The following is a 22,996-nucleotide window of genomic DNA, read 5'->3' on the forward strand; positions in this document are numbered from 1 at the left end:
GCATGATCCAGGAAGTAAACAATACTTCAGAAAGGTCTATAGTGATTGAGAGCATGTGACTGGTAATTTTAAACTTGCTTTATTTTATTGATTGAGAATTGCATATGTGCATGTAATGCATTTTGGTAAGATTCACCCCCAAGTCCTCCCTATAACTCACCCCAGATCCATGCTCCACTTAAGTTTAATATCCATTACTAACTGTCCAAAATGCTTCAAAATCACTCTTTCTCTGGGTACTTTCCTGGGACATTTTTCTTGAAGTAGAGATGGTTAAATGTCTGCCACAGTCTTTTAAAATCTTCCACCCTGAAAGTACTTCATCCCTGCTCTGTGTCTGTGGGAACTGTGACCATAAATGTCCTCTCAAGAGGCAGCATACCATAATAGGTTTTCAAGGACACTGTGTTCTTACTCCTAGGTACTCCCTTGGTCATCTTTTCAGTAGGTTTTTTGTTAGGCATAGGAACTTTCAGGTGTGTGTTACAACTCTATCTTACAATTCTACCAGTTTCTCTCTATATATATATATCACTCTGTCAGGGAGTAGGTACCAAAGTTAACCTTGATGGTTCCTCAGGAGCCATCAACTTTATTTTTTTTGACTCTTGTTGGGACATGGGGCTTGCTGGTTTGGCTCCCACAGAGGCCCAGGAATCTGCCTTTCACTCACTGTGCACCCAGTACTGAGATGACAAGTGTACTACATGTCTTCTGGTTTTCTTTTGTCTGTAGTTGCTGGGGAATAAACTTGGCTCCTTGGACTTGCCTGATAAATTCTCTACCCACTGAGCTATCTCCTTTCTAGCTGCATCTTAATGAACACATTACCTTCATAGGGTAGCCATGTTTAAGATGAAGAGTATTTCAACATCCCTCTTGTATAGGAGCCCTCTGTGGGAGATGTCACATGCAGAAAAGGCAAGTGAGTCACTTGGGAGAAGCCCATTTATAGGTGAAACAGAAGATCGAAGCTGTGCAATACCAGAAATCTGACTGTGGCTTTGAGTGCTGGAAAGAGCAAGGGCTTTCAAAGACTATTTTTTCTCATCTAAAATGCCGCTGCCCTGTGAAGATTTAGCCAGCTATGCGGCATGTCATGCAGACCTTCCCTGCTTCAGCCTCTGGATCCTGGAAGTTGTTTTAGATCAGTTTCCATGATGTCAAACTACAGGTCAGAGAGCAAACTCTCCTGCATGCCAAGCATGGCATATCACTAACAAAGGTTTCCTGAAAACCATGTGGAGGTATTCCAGTGTGTGTGTGTGTGTGTGTGTGTGTGTGTGTGTGTGTGTGTGTGAATATACATGTAAGTTCAAGAAGGGAGGATAGATACTCAAGCTGTCTGGAAATCTCACATTTCCCAGAGAACTATTTTGAGATTACTTCATGTCAGTGGAGACAGTTATAGATCCATATAGAAAGCCTTTTGTAAGTGTTTTTAATATCTCCTGTGGAAGAATAAATTTATTTCACATAATAATGAATTCATCTATCCATTTTCTATAGATGTGGTACAAAAAGAAGAATCTAAAATCGGGAAAAACCATAATAGAAGAAAAACATTAAAGTAGAATTTTTGTTGTCAGTTTTATAATTGAAGCTGTCTCCTCACTTTAAAACATCGTTTTCATTTGGAGCATAAGAAAAATAGGGTCTGACCGAGACCCAACACCCTATGATATTCATTTCCCCAGATAAAGTGCACATGCATCATATGTAGCAATGACGAGAGGTATCTCACTGTGTCACAGGCTCAAAGAGCCAGTTGTCTAGGTCATGTGCAATAATACAGAGACATGGTGACCCAAGGTCACTGCCTCCATTTCCCTCTCTCCTCTTCTCATATTTTACTTCTTTTTCTCTTTCTTCCACCAAAAGGCAAAACATAATAACTTCCTTGAAAATCTCATTTTCAGGAACTCTGGATAATTCATAATCCTGAACTTCTTTTTCCACAAACATACTGATATCCTATTATACTTTTCCCTTTTTTTTTAGATAACAGGCACAGTATGCAACTCTGGCTGTCCTGAAACTCACTATGTAGACAAGAATGGTCTCAAACTCACAGAGATCCACCTGCCTCAGCCTCACAAGTTCTGGGTTAAAGGTACACCACTAAACTATGCCCAGCTTCATTATATCTTGATTCATTTTAGATGAATCTTTCCTTAATGATAGAAACATGTCAACAAGATACTGTTTCTGAGGAGAGAAAAAGGTGAAATAACTATTAAAATATGTGAGTGTGGGGAGATAGATCCATGACATCATTAATTAGCATTCATCCATTCAAGAAGTATACATCAGGGGATTGCGAGATGGCTCAGCAGTTTAAGGGTGCTGACTTCTCTTCCTGAGAGTCCAGGTTCCATTCCCAGCACCCACATGGTGGCTGACAATTGACATCTAGTCCCAGGGTATCTGACACCTTCTTCTGACTTCCACAAGCACTGCACACGTGCCCAAACGTACACATAAATAAAAACACCTATATAATTAACATAAAAATAAACCTCAAAAAAGGAAGTATATGTCAAGTACCTAGTATGTATCAGGGGTTTTGTTGGAAATACAAGCTGAGTGAAATTCAGTGTTTTAACTCAAGGAGCCTCTAGCCTTTTGCAGATATGTATGTAAATTACCAATTGTAGCTTAATGTGAGAAAAGCCTTCAGCTGAATTATATTTCTAGTTCATTTCAAACAAGAATATCCAATACAAAGCAAAGCTAGGACTGTCATCAACAACAAGAAAGGAAGGTCGACCAGGGGATGTGCAGCCTCAGAATTAGGCCAGCTCCTAACAGGCAGAGACAAGTGCTCACGGGTCTGTCTTCTTACACTGCTGCCTTCAGAAGTGGTACTCAGGAAATAACATTTTTACAAAAGTTTGAAAACCTGGTGAGAATTCTGGTATCTATAGTGGGAAATATACAGCCTCTTGAGTTACATGCAGTGGAGTGCTTATAGCACAAAATATGGTTATTCAAAGAACAGGTCCAGAGAATTTCTTCAGATCATGCAGACATCAAAACTGTGTACATGCGTCCATTTTCCATGCAAAGGGTGAGGTTGCCACTGTGGTTACCTGTGAAATTGCCAATAGAGATGAGGCATGTCCCCCAGAAATGATGGAAGGTTTTTTGTTGTTGTTGAAAGACAGCCCAAATCAAAATGCTTAATCAATAACATCAATGAAAATAAGAGACAGAATAGCATGATACTTGATCCTTAAGTTTCTTTTGTCGGATTATTTTGTCACAGCAACAGGGTAAATACAATGGTCAACCACTCTGACTCTGTTAGATCAGCTAAGAAAGAAAGAAAATGTATTCTGAGTTAAGCATAGGGCATAGAGGCAGCCCATCTGGTATGTGGAATAGGCACAAATTACCTCATTAAATACTCCACAAATGAATAAATAATTCCTAAAAAGCAGTAGCCTCTTAGAAAACCATGAAGTTAGCAATGCAGATGTAAAATTAGGCAGAGACCAGATTGGAACGACTTTACTTGTTACAGGAAGGACTAACCTTGTTTATGTAAGTTCTGCCAACTAAGCCAGCACAGGAGAGAAAGACAGCGGTGAAAACATCTGTTAAACTGAACTTTCTACTCCTTTGGGTCTACCACTGTAAAATCATCTTAGAGCATTTTCCTGAATGGACTCCTCTTTAATGAATGATGCATGAGTGGACAGGCTGACACTGCTCTTAAGGCCACTTTGCAAAGGGAGAACTACTGAAAATTCTCAGCTGTGAAAAGTCAGTGTGGACCAACAAGTTGAAGAAAACACCATTGCTATAAAAACAACATTTCACTCAGCTCGCCTCAGCAAATATTTACTGAATGTCTTCTGAGGCTGAAGGCTGGCTGAGATTATAAGGCATTTTTTCCCTTTATACTCTTATACCTAATAAGAAGTCAGAGCCTTGAGCAAAGCATTCAGAGTCCACTGCCTGAGCCCTACCTAGCAGGACCTCCATGTTGCCAGTTTATTCAAAAGACTCTGTGTGTGTGTGTGTGTGTGTGTGTTATACATATGAATATACATTATATGTACATATATTTTTCTGAAAGGGAACAGTTTCAGCTCAGGACATCCCAAGGCCAAGTTCTCAGCACAAAGGATAGCTTATTTGCCCCAGAGGGACAAAGGGCAGGGAATAAGAAACAAAGACAGGAGATAGAGGATGAAAGAGGAGGGGAAAGGAATGAGGGAGACAGAGAAGGGGTATTTGTTCTAGAGTTAAAAAGGGACTGCCTCTGGATAGAAAAGAGACAGATGTGGCCCATAGGCAAAAAGCATAATGATTTATAAAGGTTAAAAAAAAAAAACAAAGAAGGAAGAAACCCTGTGTTAGGATGAGGTATTTAATTTTAATTGGGTGAGCCAAAGGGACTTTTGATTGCTGGAGTTCAGTACTTTGATAGCTGGACCTTGTGGTCAGCCTCGGGAGGAGGAATTGGCCAAATAAGGGAAAGGACCTTGGAGACTAGCTTTAAGAATGGAAGGCCATCCAGAGACTGCTCACCTGGGGATCCATCCCATATACATACACCAAACCCAGACACTATTGAAGATGCCAAAAAGTGTTTACTGACAGGACCCGGATATAGCTGTCTCTTCAGAGGCTCTGTCAGAGCCTGACAAATACAGAAGCAGATGCTCGCAGTCAACCATGGGACTGAACATGGGATCCCCAATGGAGAAGTTAGAGAAAGGACTGAAGGAGCTGAAGAGGTTTGCAACCCCATAGAAGAACAACAATATCAACCAACCAGACCCCCCCCCCAGAACCCCCAGGGACTAAACCACCAACTAAAGAGTATACATGGAGGGGCCCATGACTATAGCTGCATAGGTAGCAAAGGATGGCCTTGTTGGGCATCAATGAGAAGAGAGACCCTTGGTCCTGAGAAGGCTTGATGCCCCAGTGTAGGGGAATTCAAGGGCGTGAAGGCAGGAGTGGTTGGATGGGTTAGGGAGCCCCCTCATAGAAGCAGGGGGAGAAGGGATAGGATAGAAGGTTTCCAAAGGGGAAACTGGGGAAGAGGATAACATCTGAAATGTAAATAAATTAGATATCCAATAAAAAATGATTAAGCCTTGACATTAAAAAAAAGAAGAAGAATGCAATCTAATGGTTTTTAGCAAGGCAAGAGGAATGGGGGAGAAGGATAAGGCCTGCCTGAGCCATATTTGCCATGCTTGATCAAGATAGAGTTTCTTCATATACTAAAAGTAGTTTTCAAAAATATGTATACATGCAAATATTTGTATTTGTTAATATTTTTCTAGAAACAATACAATAGTGTGTTAACCTTGATTTTTATGACTCCAACTTGTTTTTACATTATTCAAGGATTCTATATATAATATTGAAGTCAATATTATTTTAATTCTGAATGCCTACATATTCTGTTCTATAAATATTACATTTTAAATATTTACAATTAAGTTTTTACATTATCAAATATACTGTATGTAGTAATAGAGAGAGGGAAATTGTGATAAAAATGTTAAAAGTTAAAGAATCTTAGGTATGAGTGCACAGCTCAGTGGTAGAGCACTTGTCTAGTATATTCCAGCCCCAGCTTTCAGACCTAGCGCCACACAAAAGAAGAGAAGCAGCAGAGGACAGGATGAGGAAGAGGGAGAGGTGAAACTAAAGAATCTAGATTTGGAGAATGTAGGATTTTTTTTTCTTACTTTAAAAGCTATTTTATATAAGAAAGCATTCAATATGTATCATTCTTCTAAAAAAATTAAAACTAAGTGGCTGGAACAGTGACTCAGTGGTTAAGGGCATGTACTGCTCTTCCAGAGGACCCAAGTTTAATTCCTAGCTCTCACATCCGGCATCTCACAAATCCCTGTAACTCCAGTTCCAGGGAAATGTACAATCCCACTGAAGGAGCCTGCACATACATGGGTGCACATAAACTCATATAGGCACACACATACAATGAATAAAAATGAATAATTAAAACTCTTTCTTTTAAATTTAAACTAAAGGATTTCAAAAGTTTCCACGGTATTGATACCATTTTTCCATAGCACTCCCTAAAAGATCTAATCAAACAGTTATCTGCAGCAGCAGTTCCCAGCCCAGATTGTACAGTAGTTGCCATGAAGACTAGTCAAAGCTGGCCAATGCTCAGCACTTCCTTAGACCAACTGACTCAGAATTATGGGAGTGTAAATTTTAATTTTAATATAAATGTAAGCTGTAAATTACTATAGCTACTGTATTTCTTTATCCTAGCTAATTCCCAATAATAACATAGAGAGGCCACGATTTATTTTCAAGCTTCACCTCAATACTTGGGCAGTCAATTGTTCTATATCAATCCCCTAAACTAATCCAGCTACCTCCCAGCCAACATCCCATGATACTTATCATTTAGGGCCTCCCATTCTCCTTCTGAACTCTCATGGCTCCTTCTTCCACATGACTCAGTCTGAATCTCTCTTCCTTTCTCTCATTCCCTTGACTGAAGGAAGCCCTGCCCTCTCCTCTCTCCTGTGTAAGCATTAGGTGATCAGCTTGCATTGACAAGGCAGAGAATAAATGGTAAGAATTGTTCATACAAACTTGAGACCAGGAGATTCTTGGTATAAGCATTACAATGACATGGATTGAAACAAGATATGAGGGCAGAGAAATCAACATCTGCATAACACAAGGACAGGCTTTACACAAGTGCACAAAAAGCATGTCTACATGGGAGTTCACACCAGATGCTTTTCGTGGTTTGCAGCTCTGCTGTTTGCTCATGCTCTGAACCTTTCTTTATCTTTCACACTCCTCCATGCTTCTTTGTGCGCTATTTCCAAGCTGACAATACCCTCATCCACCTGATTGGAAAAAACTTAATCATTTGTCAGAACTGACTCAGAAATCACTTTCTTGGTGAAGCCTTGGGACATTCCCAAAGCTGCCCGCAGACAGAGCACTCTCTTCCCTTATTCCTCCCTGCTCTGTGACTGTGGATCTCACACCACGCTGTGGGATGTGTTTGCTCACCTCCAGCCAACTGTGAGCTCCTTTAGGGAAACTCCACTTGATGTTGCTTTTGCTATCACCATGGGCCGACGTACATCTAGTACAATTCTATAAAATGGTTTCTAAACTAAACATAGACCAGGTTAGACCTGCTGGAGTAGAGTTAGAACTTGATACTAGGGACACCAAGGGAGGAGCTCAGTCCACTACATGGGGCATCTGGGGGAAAATACAGATTGTATGCTGAATCAAGGAGTAGCAGAACACTATCAGAGCAGGCAGAAGATTGAAAGAAAAAGGAAGTGGGCCATTCAAGTAACCCATGTGGCTAGCACATATACAGAGTGCAGACGGATGGACATGAAAGCTGGATAAAGAAGGGCATGTAGTCATTTGCAAATAGTCAGCATGTGGCGCAATGCAGGCTTCCAAAGTCTTCTCAAGAAACATTTTAGAGAAATGATGAAATCATTGCTTTTATACTTTTGAACCTTATATGTTACTAGTGACAACCCTCCTCACCAGTACATAAAATTCTAAAGAGAGAAATCAGTTTTCAACTTAGGAATGAAGAATGTGAAGAATGTAAGTCTCTAGAGGACACCTCTTGAGGATTCATTATAATTGTCAAGGTGAGACCAGAATAACTGAACCAGATGTACTACAGAGGGACAGCAAAGAGAGAATAGATTCCAGAGCATGGAGTCACCTGGGACTTTTGCCTGTGAGTGATCACTCAGGTATCATCCACCAAACTGGAAAAAGCAGAAAGGAAAGGCCTTGCAGGAACTGAAAGTGGCAGATGGCAAGCTCCACTTTATGGCAGGAGATGGAGGGCTCTGCTCTATGGCAGGAGATGATGAGCAAGGCTCTGCTCTATCAGTTGAGGTTGAAGGTTTGAAGCAACAGAGACAAGGTGTGGATTTAGAGTAAGACAGAAGGCGGCAAGGAAGACCTCAAAGTACCACCACTGTAGTGATAAGCTGAAGATAAAGATGGCATGCAAACTGACAAGGAAAAGCCTTTCAGATAAATCCCAAAGGACAACTAAAGAGTGTCCCAGGGTAGACATGACCCTTTCCTTTGGTATCTGATATACTCATAATGATCTCAGCCAAGGAGACATTACCTCAGCAAATGGAAGAAGACTAAAGCATTGCCTTAGATAGAGAGAATGCAGAGGAGAGGGGGTCTCTAGGAATTTTCTCTCTGACAGAAATATGACTTAATTTCTGAAGAGAATTCTAATTTTTCATATCTTTCTGTGTCCTTCCTCCCCTCCCCTCTTCTACAAAGTCTGTGTCTTCTTTCAGTGACTCCTGAGGATGCTCTAAACCTCCCTTTCTTCTCACTTGAAACACACTTCCCCTAAGAGACTCCATGGTATGTTCCTGGTGTTCAATACCATCTATAACAATTCTAAGATTTACGTTTTCTAGCCCAGGTCTGTTGGATATCCCCAGCTTCCTGACTCAAAACCAAAGCTCAACCTGTTCTAAGATGAATGGATACCAACATATTCCTATACCCACAATTGCTCATGCATTTTTTTTTTCTGTGAGTAGCCTTTTATGTGGGTTCTGGGTGTTCATGTTCAAGAGATTTTACCCAGCAAGTACTTTACCCACTGATCCATCCCTCCAGCCCCATTTCCTTTACTCTTAACAAGTACCAAAGGCTTTTCGTATTGCCCGTAACATCTTTTTATTCTGATAGTCCAAACCATCATTGTAATTTTTTTCTGTCCTATACAGTGGTCTGTTATATCCCTCTCCCCTTCCTTCAGCCCAGTCACCAAAAGGCAGACAGCTATGGTGGATTGTTAGCTTTGTTTTGTTTTTGACAAAGTATCTTGCTGGGCAACTCATTTTAACTAATTTTAACTTGTTAAAATGTTGCTCAAGCTGCTCTCAAATTAACAGAAATCCTCCTGCCTTAGTCTCCCAAGCACTAGGTTTACAGGAAAAAGCCACTGTACCCATTCACAATGGCCTTTCAGCGACTTGTTTCTTTTGCTTTGGACCCTTCAAGACTTAGCCTTGCTTTCTATGTTAGGTCCTAAGCACTAACCACACCTGCCTGTCTGTCTAGCCCTATTTCTACCCACCTGCCCTACACTTTAAACCACTCTGACTTTCTCTGCATGGATTCTCAATGCCTGTTCCTTCCTCAGGCTTTTACCATGTTCACTGCTATCCCTGGAATGTTTCTCCTAACCCAGCCCCAGTTAAATCTTACCTGCCTTTGGTGGTTAATTTAACCACTATTTATTTCCTTCTTAATCTCACAGGTCATGAAATACACTTTCTAAATATTTCAAAGAATATGTGAAAAAGACTCCATGCTAACCAGAGGCAGACATAGATTCAAGAACCAGTAGCTTTAAGAAGAGAATGACTTAGAACTTACAACAATCCAGTGATTGCCTGACGAAGGTCATACAGTTAGTTGTGATCAAGACAAAGCCTGGAACCCACATTGTATGATTTCTGTCTCCACTAGTTCTTCATGAATCCATGATTAGATTTCTGCAATGAGGTTTTCTGTAGTAAAACCTTTATACAGCTTGATCGCTGACTATACTGATAATAGATTCCAACAAAGCTGCAGGAGCATGACCTTGGAGATTCGAGATGCAGACTGTCTTCCTGTAGGACACTCATTAGAGTTGTTTGGTGCCGTTGCTCTTAAATTTCTACCAAGAAGGCCCCCTGGCTCCTACACAGCCTAGTCACAGCCCACTGATGTGTTTAATGTGCATGGTACTTGTGTCTCACAGGGAAAGTGAACCATTCAGGTTCAACTTGAGAGATTTTTTCTTTGGCATTTTCCCCCTTTTGTACAGATTCAAACACATAAAACTTATTACACAGAAACTGACCGGGAAGTGACCGGTCTTTTAGAGAGAGTGGTGGTAAATTGGTTACAATAAATACATATCCTCTTGAGGACACAGAACTAGCAGAGGTGAGCATATTCGCCTGTCCCACATCCAATGTTGTTGGTCCAAAATGTTTATAAAGAATTGAGGAAAACATCAAACAAACAGAATAACAAACATTCAGGAGGGAAATTGAGTGGCATGCTTGGGGAAATAAAGCCGTTTTTGCCAGTGTAAAGCCAGGAGAGAAACTAGTTGTGATTCAGGATAGCAGAGCCTCTGAGGGATGATGGGAAACAAGCTTAGACAGAGCTTTGATGTGCAAAGTGCCCAGAAGGAGAGAAAAGATAAGAATCCAATGCCGCCGAAGCACAGTGAACAGAGGGATCTAGCACTGGAGCTCCTAAGAGTCACCAAGGTCTTTAACTAGATGACTAATAACAAAGCAGATAATAAGAGTGACAATTATGGGCAATGACCTTCAGCCAGGACAGGTTCTGAGGACCCTGAGCACCCTGGTCAGGCCCATGCCTCCACTGTTACTTGATTTGAACAGAAGCTTCACAGAGTTCCCAGAATTCCAGGATTTGGAAAGAGGTTTAGAAAAGGGTTTCAGGGTACCAGAAGGAGGAGTCAAACTTAAAAGATGGATAACAGCACCAGGGAGCACAATAAGCATGGTTTGCTTGGCAGTAACTGTATGTGGAAAGAAATCACGTACTGGAAGGATCAGGATGTAAGGTATGGGTTTGATCCTCAGCCCCCAAAATAAACAGGAATGAGACAAAAGAAAGATCTCAAGGGCTGGAAGCAGCCTGGAGTGTTGGAGAGCTCTTTTCTTGACTTCTTACTTAGTGATGTCCTGTGAGACAGTGAACTGTGCACAGACAGCAACAGCTTTGAAATCAAGCAAGACAGCAAGCAGTATTTATACCATGGGAATAGGTAGAAGTACTAATAGGGTTTCTCCCTCCCACTGAGCCAATCATTCTAACCTGACCAGCACTCCAAAGGATGTATTAGATGAAATCCTTGTGGGCACTGTTCCCCGGAGTTCAGATGAAAAATAAGCCTTCTCATCTTATGTTGATGTTTTTCTGTTTTAATTACCAATACACAGTGGCACTCTTCAATTATCTTTTATTACACATCCTGAGCTGAGCAGCTCAGCATTTGTGCATTCTCCCGCAAACCAGCCATCACTCAATTCCTCATTCCTACAAGGAAATATTTTCAGACTGCAAGTTACTGACTTTAAAATAAACTTTAGGGAAAGAACCCATTTGCGAATTGGGAATTTTCAGTTCTGGCCCCTCGGGGATGTTAGAGAACAAGAGAATCTTGTCAGTCTTTGAAATATGGGTTACAAAATAGCCCCTACGTAAAAAAACAAAGGGGATGGAATTATTAAAGTTGGGGAAGGAGAAAAAAATGAGAGGTAATTTAATTATGGAGGGGGGCTGATTGGGGAGTGTGGGGCTTCCCTCGCACACACTGTAAGCCTTGGGGATTTGGTTTTTACGACAGGGGATGAATCTCTTTATGGTATTATTCTGAGAGGAATGATTTGTGGATTTTATTTCAAAAATTTGAAAAGTTTTTTTTTTCCTACACGGGCATAATTTACATATGATCTGTGTTGAAGACCAAGAAATAGTGAATGCAAGGTCTTCTCAGAACCATTACTGTCCAGAGTCATCCTATGACAGCGCAGTCTGTTCAAATCTTGAGAAATGTGACATAAATCAAAAGCTATCATTCATAATCCATACTAGAATACTCCTATCTAAACTCGGCCACTTTTCTACTCAAATAAATAATTATAATATAAAGACTAGAAACACGGCTAAAGAGATGACTCAATATATAAAGCTCTTGCCATGCAAGCTTGTTTACCTGAGTTCACACCCTCAGAACTCATATCAAAGCCAAATACAGAAGGACACATGCCCTTTAATCCCAATGCAGGCAGCCCTAGTAGGAGATAGGCTGAGGAAAGGTGATGAGCTAAAGCTCACAGGCCAACTAGCCCAACGCATGCAAGTGTGAGCAAAAAACTCTGTCTCAAACAAGGTAGAAGGCATGGACAGCATCAAACATTGTTTTATGACATATGTAAAACTGCCACAGTACGCACATATCCACACAGGGGCAGGGAGAGAGAGAGAGAGAGAGAGAGAGGAGAGAGAGAGAGAGAGAGAGAGAGAGAGAGAGAGAGAGAGAGAGAGAGAGAGAGAGAGAAGAGATATTTGAACCAAGCATTCTAAATCAATAGAATTTAATGAAGGAAATTGTGTTATTTGGGCATTATTAAATTAGGCCTCTTTTATGTATTTTTCAGAAGGGATGGAGATGTTACTTAAGATATAATAATGTATCCCGATTTGGCATTTTCTTAAACCAATCTGAAACAATGAAATGACAGCAGTAAATCTGCTACTTGGAACCTTAAATGATTTACATGGCTCTGGGGCCTCAGTCAAACAGTTGGTTTATGATGTGGTTTCAGGATAACACATTTAAGCCTGGTTTGTTCCTTCCTCCAAAGCTGACATGAATCCATAAAGCTTTTAAAGGATGACTCTAAAATATACAAAAGAATTCTCTGAGGCATGTTTTCAGATTGTTTATGTAAGGTTTTTTAGATTTCTGACTTTCCCTTCATGATCTACTGTGGGATGCTATTTTCAGGCTAGCTGATAAATGTATAACATCAACCAGACATACCACTCAGCTACCTGCTCCATCCAGTACATTCCTCACTCATCTTCTACTCCGTGGATCTTACGTGCTGTGTGCATATTGTAAGCGTTGATTGCCTAGGTCCACTGAGTCAGAACCTCTGAGTTTGACTGACTCTGGACCCCACACTGGGGAGCCAGCATTTTAACAGGTTCTAATGAAGGTAATCAGAGAAATGTCAGGGGTCTAGCACTGCTCAATGTCGACTTTCAGTTCTAGTTCTGGGAAAATGATGCTTTGGAGAGCCTGGCACACAGATGTTCAACTTTTTCAAAGAGATTGCTGCATGTGTAGGTTAAGGGCAACAGTGGCTTTCCCAGTATGACTGGCCTCTGCTGCCCAGACCCTCCCTCCCAAGCCTACAGCCTTGAATTGCAAAAAACTGGCATGTTTATCTTTGGCAGCATAGCCTCCTCTCCAGCCCACTTGCCTGCAATTGAGGCTTCTGTCTTCCATCCTATTCATCTTTATTGCCCTCTTCTCTCCCACAGACCAGAGCCTGTTCTCATTGGATGCCTCCACTCTCTGACAAAGCTCTCTATTGCAAAGAGAACCTCTCAAGGCATTTGTTCCAGGCAGCACATCCCATTTTCCCCTGTTTTATTAAACATGGTTGGTTCCAGAGGCATCTCCTAGGAGCATCTATCTGTTCCAGAGATTCTGGACTCCAGAGGTTGATCTTTCCTTGTACTCCAATGCCCATCCTAAAACAGGCTGGAAGCTTTGGAAGGCTCGAGGGAACCACAGATACATGAGAGATACGTTGATTCTGATGGGTGGGTATGATGCTTTGACATGCAGGCTCTCAGACCACTGCAATTTCTCCATGCTGTTATCCATTCTAGAAGCATTGTGATCCCACCTTTACATTTCTATCATCTCTGGTCCTTGGGAGTCAAGCTTCAGTGCATTTTCCCACAGGAAGTCTTCCTTGGCCCTAGACATAGAGCAGTTGTTACTGTTCCAGGGACCCTGTATACATCATCCTGGAACCCAGCCTGGATCCACGCAGATTCTACTTGCCTATTTATCCAAATCCTCCTCGGGAACAAGAGTTCAGTGTCCAACATCATCCATGGTATACAGTCAGTACTCAATAGGTGTCTGTTGGGACAATGAGATTCTAAACTAAGCGGTAAGGCGAGGTCCTCACCTCACACCTTCCATAAGCATTGTCACTCTCACCAGATTGTGCTAAGAATGAAAGTGTCTCTTCCCACACATATGACACTGTCATGCAGGAAGGTCCCCAGGGACAGGGACTGCATTTACTCATCTATACATCCCAGTAAGCACGTAGTAGTTAGCATGGATAAAGTTTCTTCCTTCCTGTGTCTCTAAATAAGGATACCTTTGGCATTTTAACTAAGGCCATCCTTAGCTGTAAGATGTCCTTGTACATTGCTATCATTTTATGTCTACTGGATGCCATCAGTATCCCTCCCATCACCTTGGCAATGCAAACACACCCACTTGCAAATGTCCTTGTGGCAAAAATTCAAGGAAAAAAAAATACTGCTTCCTGTGGTGAGAATCTAGAGTCTGTTCATCACAGTTGAGTGAGAATTACTGAGATCTGAAGCAGTACCCCATATGGGCTGACACTGGACTGTGGCATTTGTGCAATGGTCAGAGGTAAAGGTTAGAGGAGACATCAGCCACCCATAACAGACAGTAGTAGGCAGTCTTAAAACTACAGTTTCTACTAAACACTATTATTTCCAGGCACCAGGCACTGTGTCACACATACATAGCTGCTTAATCCTCAGAGCTACCTACCAGGACCCAGTTCACAAAGAAGAAAACATAGATTCAAGCCATTGACCCAAATCAGTGCATTTGACAAGACTGAAAGTCCTTCCGGGGTATCTGACTCCACTCTTCTATAATAACTTTTTCAGAAGTAATAAATGCCAATTCCCAAGATGAAAGTATGTTGCTAAAAACTACAGTGCTGGGACTGGCAAGATGGCTCAGCAGTAAACTGTTTGCCAACAAGCCTAATGGCCTGAGTTCTGCCTAGAGACCCATATGGGAGAAGAAAAAACCACAAGTTGTCCTCTGATCTCTACATATGTACTGTGGCACATAAGATATGCACACACATACACACGCTCATACACATAATACATACATACATACATACATACATACATACATACATACATACATACATACATACTATGATGTGTGTTGATACAGGCTTTTAATCCTAGTACTTGTGAGCTAAAGCAGGAAGGTGGCGAGTTTGAGAGCAGCCTGTCTCAGAAAACAAAAATAATAATTGTAACCATTCAGCCTTTTCTATGCCTGCCCCAGCTCCCAAATAATGGCAAGGAAGATTATTTTTATTTCCAATGCTTTTGGCCTTAAGTTAGGCTTGTTCCCAACTAGCTTGTAACTCAAATATCCTATTTAAAGTAATTGAAGTTCTGCCACATGGCTGGTTACTTCTCCTCAGTTTTATACATTGGATTTCCCCTGCAATTCAGTGGCACATCTCCCTGCCTCACTCTTTCCAAGGGCTCCTGGATGTGCCACCTTCTATTTTACCTTTTGCTATAGATCTTAGGGTTTTTATTTTAACCAATAAGAATGTACCTTAGACAGGTAAGGAAGGACAGAAACATATCCCCATACAATTCATATAAACATTATATCTACAAATAACTTTTTAAAAACTTGTCATATCCTATTAATTGCAGCATGGAATAGTGTGTTATGGAATATATTCTGCATGGCATTAATTTAGCTGGGTGTCAAGTGCTGCAAGGATGATGGGGTGCATTGACAATGAGGTTTGAAAAATACTTCAGGGATGAGGTATGAAGAGAGCTAGAAACAGTGGCCGTGAAGTAGGGTAACTCAGTCTTCAGGTGACTTCCGGTGATTTCAAGATGGTGGTTAGCAGAGAGTAGGGAAGTCCACAGAATGACTTCCCTGCCAGGAAGCGGTTACAAAGAAACTAGCTCAGATTAGGCTGTAGGAAAGGGCTGACTCATAAAGAGCCAGCAATCTTTCTAATAATTTCTTAGTGATAAGGATAGTAATGCTGATAGGTCCTGTATATTGAGTACTAATTACTATCACCTTCAAAGATGAAATACCATGGCCTGTGGAGGTTGGTTAAGTTCCAATAAGGCAGATCAGGAACCACAGAGCTCAATTTGAAACCAGGTCTCTCTAATGTCCTATCTTGTGATTTGAAACCCTCAAAACTTCTCAAGTGTTAGAGCTTATCAAGGGCTTTGCTGTTTGAATGTTCAAATCAAATCTAGTCCCTATGGGCTTCTTCAGTTAAGTTTGTGTTATAATTCTGCCTTTATTTTCAGTAGTCTCTTTAGCCAGAAAGCCATGGCATATTATATATTATTTATTTTTCTAATATGATCTTTGTTCATTGACTTTAATTCCTTGTTTTGTTTTTGTTTCTAGGCAAGGTCTTCCTATGCAGCCCAGGTTGGCCTTGAATAGGAATTCTTCCAACCTTGGCTTCCTGAGTGCTGGGATTAAAGACATGCACCTCCCATATTAAGTTTTTTACCCCTATTTTTGTCCTAATCTTACAGGTTTCCTTGTTCTGGTACATGCTTTATTTTCAATAGAGTATTTGTATCAATAACAACGGTTCACCCAAATTCCAAGCAGAGCTAGCATAGGACTCAGGCCTCTCTCATCATTTTTCAAATTTGTCCTTCCTTCTCTACAGATGTTGGTGCCTTTTTTGAAGAAGGCATGTGGCTGCGCTATAACTTCCAGGCCCCAGCGGTCACTGCCAGAGACACAGGCAGCAGGGCCGAGAATTCTGCAGACCAGCAGCAGCACTTGGCTCCAGATCTGGCCCAGGAGCAGATCCACTTTAGCTTCAGCACTACCAAGGCACCCTGCATCCTCCTCTATGTCAGCTCCCTCACCACTGACTTCCTAGCTGTTCTGGTCAAGCCCACAGGTAAGGGCAAGTATGCCTAGCCTTCTACCTTCAAACGGTAGTCAGACAAAAGATGCAAGAGTCAGAATTGTTCTTGGTTGATGGCTTATTCCCCGTGGGATGCTGGGCAAAGTACCTGACTCCTTTGAACCTCGTTGCTATCCAGAATCAGAAGAACAGCTTGTCAACTGAGTGCTTACACCAACAAATTGATGTAGTAATCTCAGGCTCTTTTTATATTAAGTGAACACGGGATGGTTTCACATGTATAATGATTCTTCTTTTTTTTTCCATTTTTTATTAGATATTTAGCTCATTTACATTTCCAATGCTATACCAAAAGTCCCCCATACCCACCCACCCCCACTCCCCTACCCACCCACTCCCCCTTTTTGGCCCTGGCGTTCCCCTGTACTGGGGCATATAAAGTTTGCGTGTCCAATGGGCCTCTCTTTCCAGTGATGGCCAACTAGGCCATCTTTTGATACATATGCAGCTAGAGTCAAGAGCTCCGGGGTACTGGTTAGTTCATAATGTTGTTCCACCTATAGGGTTGCAGATCCCTTTAGCTCCTTGGGTACTTTCTCTAGCTCCTCCATTGGGAGCCCTGTGATCCATCCATTAGCTGACTGTGAGCATCCACTTCCGTGTTTGCTAGGCCCCGGCATAGTCTCACAAGAGACAGCTACATCTGGGTCCTTTCGATAAAATCTTGCTAGTGTATGCAATGGTGTCAGCGTTTGGATGCTGATTATGGGGTGGATCCCTGGATATGGCAGTCTCTACATGGTCCATCCTTTATAATGATTCTTCTTATTCCTGTCAAATATCTTTGCTATTGTGCAATGTAGTAACATGCTCTGAAGTAGTAAAAAATAATCACAGATTAATCAATGAGTTGTCCTGACTCATGATAGTGTGTCAATAGATTCCAATAAAATGTAGGAACTCTCAATAAAAGTAGAAATTCAGAAATATTACCATCCCTAAAGCCTCTCTGAATTTTATACTCATAAATATACTCATAAAGAGACAGTTTCTGGAAGAATGGGGGGGTCACTTGTGGATCCTTGGAAGTCTAGTCAGTCTTGAAGTACATAAACCTCTCTTTTAGACCTGGGCATGAGGAGTGTTAAATTAAGATGTACACTTATGTAAAGGTCAGAAGACATCCACAGGTGTCAGTCTCTGCCTTGCCTTTTCTTTGAGATAGTATCTCTTATTGTTCACCACTACATAGACCTGGTTAGCCCAAGAGATTCTTGGGAGTATCCTGTCTTCACATCCCATCTCAGCATCACCATGCTGGGATTACAGACATAAGCTACTGCTACCAACTTTACATGGGTTCTGAGAATCAAGACTAGGGTCCTCACTTGTATAGCTAGTGCCCTACCCACTGAATCGTCTTTCCAGTCATTTGAAGGCATCCTTTTATATCCTTTATTAAATGTGTTCTTTGATAGTTTCACACATAGGTAGTATATTCTGAGTATTGGCACCCTCACCCTCTCTTACCATCCCTCACCCCTTTTACCACCCCCACTTCATCCTTACACTGTCCTTCCCTACATTTCATGTCCTTTTTTTTCTTTTTAATCAATTAATTTACATCAAATGCTGCCTCCATCTGGTGCCTCCAGAAAGACCCATCCCTCATCCCCTTCTCCATTGAGAGGATACACCACCACCACCACCACCACCCCCAAATATCCCCTGCAACCATGGCTCATCAAGTCTCTGCTGGGGTAGGTGCATCTTCTCTCACCGAGGCCAGACAAGGTAGCCCTGTTGGGAAACAGATACCACACAGAGGGTACAGCTTTAGGGAGAGCCTCTGCTCCAGTTGTTAGGGGGCCCACGTGGAGACTGAGCTGCATGTCTGCTACATATGTGACAAAGGCCTCATGTAAGCCCCTGTGTGTCTTTGGTTGGTGGATCAGTCTCTGGTTGCTCCCAAAGGTCTGGTTAGTTGTCTTTGTTGGTCATCCTGTGGGGTTCCTATCCCCTTCAGGGCCTTCAATCTTTCCCCCCAACTCTTCCATAAGAGTCCCTGACCTCCATTCAATGTTTGATTGTGTGTATCTGCAACTGTTTCAGTCAGCTGCTGGGTAGAATCTCTCAGAGGACAGTTATGCTCCTGTCTATAAGCATAACAGAATATTATTAATAATGTCAGGGACTGGTGTTTGCCCATGGTGTGTGTTTAAAATTTGGCCAGTTATTGGTTGGCCATTCCTACATCTCTGCACCATATTTGTCCCTGCATTTCTTTTAGACAAAACAAATTTTGTGTCAAAAGTTTTGTGAGTGAGTTGGTATCCTTATCCCTCTACTGGGAAGTCCTGCTGGGTAATCTCCTCAGGTTCCATTTCCCCACTGGTAAGCATCTTGGCTAAGATCACCCAGTTGCTAGGGGGCCCAGTTGTTATTGACTCCTGAGAGCATCTACCATCTCAGTTCTCTGGGTCTTCTTAAAGATTCCCCCCACCCCACCCACTCCTGGCAGCTGCAGATTTCCATTCATTCTCGTGGCCTCTGTGTCTCTCTCCTGTCTCTCCACACACCTGATCATGCCCCCCACTCCCTTTTCCCTCCCCTCTCCCATCTTCTTCCCTCTCTCCCTCTGCCTCCTATGACTATTTTGTTCTCCCTTGTGTCATAGGTATTCTGTACCTTATGGCTAATATCCACTTATTAGTGAGTATATACTATGCATGTCCTTTTGGGTCTGTGTTAGTTCCATGCCTTTGCCTGCAAATTTCATGATATCCTTGTTTTTAATAGCTGAATAGTGTTCCATTGTATAAAGAAACCACATTTTCTGTATCCATTCTTCAGTTGAGGGGCATTTGGGTTGTTTCCAGTTTCTGGTTATTGTGAATAAAGCTGCTATGAACATAGTGGAGCACATGTCCTTGTGGTATGGTGGAGCATCTTTTGAATATATGCCCAATAGAGGTATAGCTGGGTCTTCAGGTAGAACTATTTCCATTTTTCTAAGAAACCACAAGATTGATTCCCAGAGTGGTTCTACAAGTTTGCAATCCCACTAGCAATGGAGGATTGTTCCCCTTTCTTCACATCCTTGCCAGCATGTGCTGTCACTTGAATTTTTGATCTTAGCCATTCTGATCAGTATAAGGTAGAATCTCAGGGTTGCTTTGATTTGTATTTCCTTGATGACTAAGGACGCTGACCATTTCTTTAAGTGCTTCTTGGCCATTCAAGATTCCTCTATTGAGAATTCTTGTTTCATGGACACTAAGTTTAACTAATGTGCATCTATCCATTGGAGCATGATGGGCTCCTCAGTGGATACAAAACTGAAAACGGTGTTTGTCCCTCACCCAGAATCCATTGGTAGGCTATAGTTCAGCAGGGAAGAACAGGCCAAGTGGGCCCCTCCTACTCTGTGCTTGACAGTTGACAAGCCCATGAGGGCCATCCTTTGTCCACTAAGCCAAAGAAGCCAAATGAGAATATGCAAATAACTTTGACATTCGTCAGTGCCCTCTATAGAAGAGTCTTGTAGGAAAGAAGTATCCATATAAACATGGACTCTAACCTATATATACAAGTATTTTAGGTGTGTGAAGGAAGATGACTCTTTAACTCACTTCTTATGAACTAATATGAACTAACCAGTATCCCGGAGCTCTTATCTCTAGCTGCATATGTATCAAAAGATGGCCTAGTCGGCCATCACTGCAAAGAGAGGCCCATTGGACTTGCAAACTTTATATGCCCCAGTACAGGGGAACCCCAGGGCCAAAAAGGGGGAGTGGGTGGGTAGGGGATTGGGGGGGGTGGGTATGGGGGACTTTTGGGATAGCATTGAAAATGTAAACGAGGAAAATACCTAATTAAAAAAAAATACAGAGGATTTCTCTCCTACTGGCCAGCTTTCTTCTTGCTCTTTAATGGATATTCCAGTGTTAGGGCATCTTAGAGAACAAGATTTTCTTCTATGAGGGCCAAAATATTACCACAATTGAGCTAAATATTTGAAAATTGTGAATTTTAAAATACACTCTCTGGGCAATGCACCCAGTTTAAAAAAAAAAAAGAAAGAAAGAAAGAAAAAGGAAAATAGAAAGAAAAAGAAAAAGAAAAGTGTATGTCCCAGAGCCCAGAGTTTTCTTTTTATAATTTTTTTGTTTTGTTTTGTTTTGTTTTTGTTTTTCGAGACAGGGTTTCTCCGTGTAGTCCTGGCTGTCCTGGAACTCACTCTGTAGACCAGGCTGGCCTCGAACTCAGAAATCCACCTGCCTCTGCCTCCCAAGTGCTGGGATTAAAGGTGTGCACCACCACACCCATCCTTCCTTTTATACTTTATTAATTTTAAAAAAGCCCAAATCAGAAACTTTACCATGAAGATGTTCATTGTAGTATTGTTTATAAAAATAAGTGAAAAGAATACAGAAGGTTCACTTCAGTAAAGTAGTATAAAAGAGAGCCATTGTTTTATGAACCATCATGTGCCCATTAAAATAGTGTTTATGCAAAGTCATTAAAGACATAGGGGCAATTCATATAATATAAGGCTACACAAAGGAAAAGCATACAGCCTTGAATGCATAGTATCAGCTCTAGAAAACCAACATGGATAAACCAGAAGAGCAATGGTGAGTACTTAGACTGGGATTTTTATGCATGGCTTGTTCTTCCCAAATAACACCATTCTGTGCATGTCAGATGCTCACTTTGAGTGTGTGTCGCTTTTCTAGTAAAAAATAAATAAGTAAAATCAGAAAGCAACAGCTCAAGAGAGAAGATGCTCAACCCCCATGCTTCGGGGGCTCAGGCAATTACTGGCCTGAATCAGGCTCAGCGGGTTTCTTAATCCATTCCTGTTCTCCCTTGTGTACCAGCCTCCTAACAGGCAGACAGCCTGTAGCTTGCCATATTTTACAAGAGGAGTCTTTCACCTTGAGCGGATCAAGAATCTGATGAGCATGTACAAGTGGACACTGTGCTGTCTGCTCCTCTGTTTACTTCCTTGCTAAATTTGCTGCCATCTGTATACATGGTAATATCCATGCACATTGCCTATGTCCACACAACATGCATGGTGCTCCTGTGTGGGCATTTATCATGTGAAAGAGCTTCCGTCAATCGATTCTACAGTAATGGTTGCCAGATAATGGTGCTTACCTATGCACAGCACTCTCCTAAGTGCTTTAGAGGCATTGATTCTGATGACTCCCACAACTCTGTGTGGTAGACATAATTTTCATCCTTCCCTCTGGATGGCAAAGCTGGGTGCATTAAGATTAATAGTCTTGCACAATCAGCTTGTGAGGGGTATGTGGGGCTCTCTGGATGTAGGTGCCTGAATTCAGGCTGGGAGCTCTCTATTGCAGGTATCCCCCAAAATATTCTGGTTGTGGTTGGAAAACAACACTAGACATTTTCTTTGGTAAGCAATCCTTAAAAGTGTTGGGGAAAATGTAGCCATTCCACTCTCCAAATACCACATCTACCATTATCTGCAACATCTCCAAATACCATTGTTAGCTGAAATTTATAGTAAAAAGAAGAATGTTCAAAGGAAGTATTGAGGAGAGACAGAGACACACACAGTGTGGGGGGTGGGGGGGGACGGAGATGGAGAGAGTGAGTGACAGAGGCAGAGACAGAGATCACCAGTAAGATCTGTGGATGCCAGTGTACAGGGGAGGCTGAAGACTAAACAATTTAAAAGCCTTAAATATCCTGGCTTTATCAGACTTCACATATCACATATCAAAGGCTCTTTCACTATTTCCTAGAGTCAGCTTCCCTGAACCCTCGTTGTTCTAATAGCTACCACTACCTCTCAGAGGCTGTGTTCCCATCCCTAACTCATTGTCTATCTTTCCTGTTCTTGTGGACCATCCAGGCAATGAGTTCCATAGAACTTACCCTCATAATGACCCATGGACTTTGCTCCTACTACTGCAGTCCAAAGCAAACTTCTTCTAACTCAGGCATTCTGATATTCTTTTGCATTGACACCACAGAAGGTAAACAGACCTGAATGGCATGGAGAAAATGATGGGGTTGTGTTTACAGACCCCTCATCAGAGACTCCAGCTTTCTCACTTCTTGTATAACTGAGAAGAATTTATTGGAGTCATGTCCCTAACACCCTGTCAGGCTTAGATTTCTTCCTTTTCTCTGCTTCAGTACCTTCTGCTTTTCCCACCTAGGCAAGGCAGCTGGTCTTCCCTTACAAAGATTCGGCTGAGTAGGGAACTGCATTGTATCCCTATTAAACATCAATTGGTCTCTCTCTCTCTCTCTCTCTCTCTCTCTCTCTCTCTCTCTCTCTCACACACACACACACACACACACACACATACACACACGCACACACACACACATGAAACATGAAGCATGAGAAATGCATCCCACAACCTTTGTGTCAAGACCCGTCAGTCTTTTGG

At 41.8% G+C, this 22,996-nt stretch overlaps 1 protein-coding gene across 2 annotated transcripts in view; it reads left to right on the forward strand.

Moving 5' to 3' along the window:
• Cntnap2 (contactin associated protein-like 2) overlaps positions 1-22,996 on the forward strand; it is a 2,241,333-nt gene that overhangs the window by 2,019,103 nt on the left and 199,234 nt on the right. For both annotated transcript variants that reach the window (NM_001004357.2, XM_006506483.4), the window contains one exon: positions 16,347-16,586. In NM_001004357.2, the coding sequence (NP_001004357.2) occupies positions 16,347-16,586 (240 nt within the window). The remainder of the gene's footprint in view (positions 1-16,346; positions 16,587-22,996) is intronic.

The sequence above is a fragment of the Mus musculus genome, chromosome 6 (assembly GCF_000001635.26).
Source record: "Mus musculus strain C57BL/6J chromosome 6, GRCm38.p6 C57BL/6J".
Classification (NCBI taxonomy): domain Eukaryota; kingdom Metazoa; phylum Chordata; class Mammalia; order Rodentia; family Muridae; genus Mus; species Mus musculus.